General features: G+C 46.8%; 2 protein-coding genes across 2 annotated transcripts in view; one reads left to right on the forward strand and one right to left on the reverse strand.

The window, feature by feature from the left end:
* Positions 1–259: 259 nt before the first annotated feature.
* LOC308167764 (potassium channel subfamily K member 1-like) lies at positions 260–2702 on the forward strand (the record flags this gene model as incomplete). Its single annotated transcript, XM_080542244.1, has 3 exons — positions 260–608; positions 1450–1854; positions 2398–2702. 3 exons carry the CDS (start codon positions 260–262, stop codon positions 2700–2702), a joined length of 1059 nt encoding a protein of 352 aa, XP_080398370.1.
* A 1283-nt stretch (positions 2703–3985) lies between these two features.
* entpd1 (ectonucleoside triphosphate diphosphohydrolase 1) overlaps positions 3986–6756 on the reverse strand; it is a gene marked incomplete at its 3' end in the record, with an annotated part of 24670 nt that continues 21899 nt past the window's right edge. Inside the window, exons 6-10 of the mRNA XM_080542245.1 lie at positions 6735–6756; positions 6265–6525; positions 4805–4912; positions 4357–4494; positions 3986–4192 (exon numbers count right to left, since the gene is read on the reverse strand). The exon at positions 6735–6756 is cut by the window's right edge and continues 176 nt beyond it. Of these exons, the coding sequence (XP_080398371.1) occupies positions 3986–4192; positions 4357–4494; positions 4805–4912; positions 6265–6525; positions 6735–6756 (736 nt within the window). The remainder of the gene's footprint in view (positions 4193–4356; positions 4495–4804; positions 4913–6264; positions 6526–6734) is intronic.

Here is a 6756-nt window from a genome sequence, read left to right on the forward strand (position 1 = left end):
CACAGGTCCCATCCCTGCAGGTATGGCCACATCACCGTGGGAAGAAGAATGAGGAAGAGATCGACAACAAATACCGACAACTCCTACGGCTGGATACAAAACGACTGGTTATTAAACAATTTCTACTAGGCCATATTAACTATTACCATAGTTGAATTATATGAATCGGACTATTGGTGCATTCAAATAAATACATTGACAGAAACATTGGCCTGCCCTACACAGTGAGTGTCGTGAGGAACGTTGTGTGTTTTGCGCCATGTCCATCTGTACGGGAGACTGGTGCGCCAGGCTGTCAGAGGGTCGCCGGTCGCGACTCTGTTTCGCGCTGCTCCTGGTGAGTTACGCGATCTACCTGTTGGTGGGCGCGGGGGTCTTCTCCGCCGTGGAGTATCCGTACGAGCACCGGTTGCGGGAACAGTTGCAGGCCCTCCGGCGGGAGTTCCTCCGGGACAACGCGTGCGTGTCCGACGCCCGGCTGGAGGAGCTGCTGGCCCGGGCGCTGGAGGCCAGTAACTACGGCGTGTCCGTGCTGGGGAACTCCAGCGAACCCAACTGGGATTTCATCTCCTCCCTGTTTTTCACCAGCACCGTGCTGACCACCACGGGTGAGTGCGTGTGTGTGTGTGTGTGTGTGTGTGTGTGTGTGTGTGTGTGTGTGTGTGTGTGTGTGTGTGTGTGTGTGTGTGTGTGTGTGTGTGTGTGTGTGTGTGTGTGTGTGAGAGAGAGAGAGAGAGAGAGAGCGAATGAGAGAAAAAACCTAATTAAAATTTCATTTGATTAAAAACGTTTACACAAACAATATATATATATATATATATATATATATAATTTCTCCTCACTCACTCTGACTCTGGTTTATTGACCTTCTTTCACCAAACTGTCCAAAGCAAGTAGCATAATAGAATATTATTCTCCCAACCAGTGACACCCACAGAGCAGACATGCACCTCCCCCTACCTTCTCCCCAACCCACCTGTGTGCCGGTTTTGAAACTCTTCCTTTAAAAAACAACAACAACAACAACAAAAAAAAACATACATAACTCACATTCGTGTGAATAGTCAAGTTCAACTGATGACTAATGCCCTGAGTTGGGATCCCTCTGGCCTCTCAAGGCCTTAATTGAACGGATGTTTGTCTAGACATAATGCGAGGCATCATCGCCTGGTGGTGAGGTTACTATCAACACAACTTTGTGCCGTCAGTGTCTCATTTGTGTGTGTGCGTGTGTGTGCGTATGTGTGTGTGTGTGTGTGTGTGTGTGTGTGTGCGTGTGTGTGTTAAGTTGCATTAAGTTGACGTAGATTCAGGTCAGGTGATGGACAGCTGATGGTTATTATGTATATTACCGACGTCAGTGTCCTGAATGAACCTGTGTGTGTGTGTGTGTGTGTGTGCGTGTGCGCGTGTGTGTGCGTGTGCGCGTGTGTGCGCGCATCCTTGCAGGTTATGGCCACTCTGTGCCGCTGTCGGACGGAGGGAAAGCCTTCTGCGTGATCTACTCTCTCCTCGGAATCCCCATCACCCTCTTCTTCCTCGCCGCCATGGTGCAGAGGATCATGGTCGTGGTGACGCGGCGGCCCGTGGCGTACCTGCACCGGCGCTGGGCCGTGCCCAGGCCCACGTTAGCCGTGGCCCACGCCGTGTGCCTGGCGTCCGTGGTGGCGGTGCTGTTCTTCGTGGTCCCGGCGGCCGTGTTCAGAGCCATGGAGAGCAGCTGGAGCTACCTGGAGTCTCTGTACTTCTGCTTCATCTCCCTGACCACCATCGGCCTGGGGGACTATGTCCCCGGGGAGACCCACAGCACTGAGGCCAACCCCAACAGGCAGCTCTACAGGCTGGGTTTAACAGGTACATATATATATATATATACATTAGGGCTGGGACTTTAACGCGTTAATTTCAATGAATTAATTACAGAAAAACTGTTAACTTTTTTAATCGCTTTTTAAAAATATACTATATTTCTTTTATTTCTTTCTTTTTATTTGGCCAGCCCTGCCACTTCTGTCCCTTGTGAGAGACTTTTCTCCCTTGCAGACAACATAGTGCAAAAAAAGAGGGCGGGGTACTGTTTTGTTTTGTTACCATTGGATATGGCACTTGTGACTTTATGTTAAACTGTTGGTCTGTTTATTACTTTGACCAAGGATATTTGGGTGGGTAGGGGAGGGTGGGGAGGGTTAGTGTAACATTAGGTTAGGTACATTGTGTGATCTGTTGGTCTGAAAACTGTTGCTTCTCGTGTCAAATATTGATATGCGATTAAAATGCGATTCATTTCGCATTCCGTGTCCCCCCTCTGTTTCTCTCTCTCTGTCTCTGTCTCTCTCTCTCTCTCTCTCTCTCTCTCTCTCTCTGTCTCTGTCTCTACCCCCCCCGCCCCTCTCTCAGTGTATCTGCTGGTGGGCCTGGTGTGTATGTTGGTGGTGTTGGAGACGTGCTGTGAGCTGCCCCAGATGAGGAGCTTCAGGAAGAGGTTCTACAGGCAGATGTCCGACTCAGACACCAGAGACCAGGAGGACGTCAGCATCGCAGAACGCCATCACATCGCCGAGCACGTGACGACGGAACAACCTCTGGACCGGCTCAACTTCTCCTCGGTGTCCGCCCAGGCCGCCTCCCTCCGCCAGCAGAAGCCCCTCACCTTAATCGACATCCCGGCTACAACCTCCCTTGCCAACGGCAACCCCTTATGAATGAGATGACAGAGTCCGTTGTGTGTGTGTGTGTGTGTGTGTGTGTGTGTGTGTGTGTGTGTGTGTGTGTGCGTGCGTGTACGTGAGTGTTGAGGTGTGTTTTCCCCGGCCATAAGTTGTGAAAGGATGGGCTGGTCTCTAATGCCTTACAGTTTGTTCCAGAGGGATTAAGAGGTGACTTCCTGCTCAGGAGGGTATTGGCCTTGAACAGACGTGTGAGAGAGAGAGTGAGTGAGTGAGTGAGTAAATGTGTGTGTGTGTGTGTGGCGAGGAAAAGGAAACACCCATAAGACAGGATACTTCTGTTTTGTCATTATTCTTTTATCCCGGGCCTGATAAGGTCTAGTACAGGGCTAGTATGCCACAGGAAGGGCTTTGGTCCCAAACGGAGGGAAACCAGGAGGCCATAGCTTCCTGTGTGAGTCATGTGACCAAGGCCATATTCCAACGGTCACAATATCCAAAAAGTCAGAAGTTTTTTTTTTCCCCACCCAGACCTGAGGGTTATTCCATCAATGTCGCTTTTAAGGAAAATCCAGGCTTATTTTTGGATAAGTCATGTGAAGTCAAGGACCCCAATTGAAATAAGCCAGTGGCTTTCTTGGGTTTTTATCCTTTTAGTTGACCATGTATGTAATATGTACTTTCATGTACCTACTTCTGCAAATCTTCTAATAAAGTTTTCAATCAATCAATCAATCAAATTTATCAAAAATTAACCTGGATTTTCCTTTAGCGACGTTGATGGAATACCCCACTGGGTTCAAATAGTATTTGAAATAATAACGTGTTTAGCTGTTTGCATAGCGCAATGGAACCAATGGAATACTCTGCCCATCTGACACTCCAGACACACTCAAGCATTGAAGCATCCAGGTCTGGTTTTAACAATCGACATTGTCTGGATTTCAGTACCAAGTTCCCTGCAGCTCCCCATCCCACCACTAGAGGACAGCACACTTACTTGAGATCATGGCCTATAAACTCCATATACTATGGTCTGACTACATACTGTGTAGCCATGAAAACAAGACGTTTTCATTTGGACAAATGAATCTTTTCAAAGGCAATACATCACATACTGTAAATGTTTGTGAGAATGGATTTTGTATTTTTTTGTATTTTTGTTTATACTACTATAACTCCATCTGTTATTAAAGAAGAATGAGGTATGAGAGCAATTTCTATAAACATTATGGAAGACCTTTTTATTAACATCATATTCACATATCAAGACACACACGCACACACACACACACACACGCACACCTGCTTGCGTGTGTTCATATGACGTGTGGCTGAGTGTTACAGCAGGGCAAGCGTGAGCGTAGGCTGAGGAGGAGGAGGCAGAGGAGCAGCAGTGAGATGAAGGTGAGGACACACACATAGCCTGCGTGGGGGAGGGGGGGGGCGTCAGGAGCCTCCGCTGGGATCATGTTGGTTAGATTTAGCATGTAGCCCAACGTCCAACCAGCGTCACTGCCTGATATCTACGTACGCAAACACACACACACACACAGACACAGACATTTAACATCTGGTTATAATCTATAAGAAAATAATTATGTCCAGGCCTGGGCTTTGTGTAGGATATCCAGAAACAAACAAAGCTGTAATCAGCTTGTGTGTACACTGTGGTATATACAACACTGACCTGCTCTATGAATTCGATGTCGTTCCAGCTGTCGGAGGTGAAGTCGTAGCCCTCGGTCAGTAGCGTCAGGATGTAGGTACCAGAGAAACAATACTCTGCTAGATACTTCTCCTTTACATGAGGGTGGTCCCGCTTTATCTACACACACACACACACACACACACACACGTATACACATGTCAATATCATGTAAACACACTGATACAGTTGACTGAATTGGGGCATCTTTCAAGTTTCAAGTTTATTGTTACATCCCATTATACGAGTATAAGACAGCAAAATTCTTAGGCTTCAGTTGCTCAACATCGCAGCGGCAAGAGAAATAAAGTGGCAGTTATATAAAGACAAATAAGGCGAAGAGAAATAAGGTGGCAATAGTTATAAGAGACAAGTAAGACAAAGATACTGTCTGTGTGTGTGTGTGTGTGTGTCTGTGTGTGAGACTAACCTGTGACCAGGGGGTGGCGCAGTAGCGTGCCATCTTCTCCCTGACCCTCTCTAGAGGGTCAGAGGTCAGGTTCAGAAAGTTCATCACAAAGTAGAAGGCTGAGAAGGCCTGAGGAGAGAGAGAGAGAGAGAGTGTTACTCGTGTTACTCGCCATTCCTCACTCCATTACATGCATTACTACAATGAGCCCGTCCTTCGATGTCTACCTCCACCAGCCTACACCGACTGGTATGGTTCCGGTGAAACAGACGTCAAGGTGTTGTAAACAGGTGTTGTAAACAGTCGCCCTGTAATTCAACTTGCTTCGACCAACCTCCTTGACCTTGTGACCTCTGGCTTGCCAACACACGTGACCGTCTCCTCAAATACCCGATGTTGACCAACTATGCTATGGGGCGGGGGGGGGGGGGGTTGAACTTGAAGAGTGAGTTTACCATCTCAACTTGGTTACACTGGCAATGATGTGAGGTAAAAAAATACACATAATAAAAGTGTCCCTTTGAGGTGAATATGAGGTAAAAAAACGAAAAAAAGGGTGAAGTGTCCCTGTAGCCTCTTATCCATCCACCGGCGGGCCCTAGCGCCATATGCTAATTGTCTTGGCCTGTACATGCTTCCTATGTTCCCATGTTTATGTAGGTAGTCATGCGTTACATCCTCTCAAAGCTATGATTCTTGCGCTTTATCCATCTCAAGATACATATGAGTCATAACAGCATGCACAATCAACGTCGCTGTCAGACCACCAACAAACACACTACATTGACACATTTGATAAAACTCACCAATGAAGCCTTTATAGTTGACGTTTACATTGCAAAAAAATTATTTTACTTTAGTGTGTTCAAACTTGTATTTCTCAACGCCAGTGCCACTTCATTCTTACTGTTGGGGAACAAACTTCAGAGTGTCACCTTCAAAAGGAGACCAACCCCATGCATTTACTCCAAATGGTTCAAGAACAGCTTCCAATTTACTTTGGGTATACATTGGATAGGCGTTTTAGGCTAATAATAATAATAATAATAATAATAATAATATTAATACATTAGACTTATAGTGCTTTTCTAGACACTCAAAAACGCTTTACAAACTGAAAAGATCGAGTAGTAAAATAAAAAGAAACAACAAATAAATAAAAGAAAGTATAGGCGTCTAATACATTTTTAGATGACTAAATCTAAATCGAAGTGTCTTTGTAGGACAATCTACTCTGTATACTGCAATTCATTTACACCTAGATTTCGGGCGGATTTTCGGGGGGGATTTTCGGGGGGATTTTAAAAAAAAATGCAATTAAACTATTATACAATTACACAGGAATGGTAAGGGGTTAATGTCTAGAATAGATTTCATGGCCTTGAGTTCCCAGGACCACCTGGGTTCAGACAGTATGCTTAGCACCAGGCCCTGAGTCCCACAGAGCAGAGATGACTCTGAGAAGGTCACGGGATCCTCACCCCGAAACGCCCCTGCAGAGGTGGCTGGTAGACCCCGTTGAAAGAGCAGCCGCTCCAGCCGCAGTGGCTGAAGTTAAAGATGTTTCGGACCACTTCCTGGCACTGTGACGCGTTTCCCGCTCCAGCGTGGTTGAAGCTGGGGGACGACACGCCGAGGGGTTTCCCCAGTGTAATGCAGGGGCTGTTGTACACGCTTGAATACGTCCTCTCAACGCTGTAACCAGGATGGAAACAGGGGTCTAATACTCTCCTTTCATCTGACTAAGAGAGACAGAGAGAGTGAGAGAGAGAGAGAGAGAGAGAGAGAGAGAGAGAGAGAGAGAGAGAGAGAGAGAGAGAGAGAGGAAGAGTGAGAAGGGGGAGGGTGGGTGTGTGTGGGGGGGGGGGGGTGAAAGAGTGAAGAGCTAGAATGACTTTCACATCCATGGCAAGTACACAAACCTGCATGATACTGTCGGTGTGAGGCTCACCTGGGTCTGTTGGGCCAGCGCC

The sequence above is a fragment of the Nansenia antarctica genome (genome assembly GCF_963989245.1).
Source record: "Nansenia antarctica genome assembly, chromosome: 11".
Lineage (NCBI taxonomy): Eukaryota > Metazoa > Chordata > Actinopteri > Argentiniformes > Microstomatidae > Nansenia > Nansenia antarctica.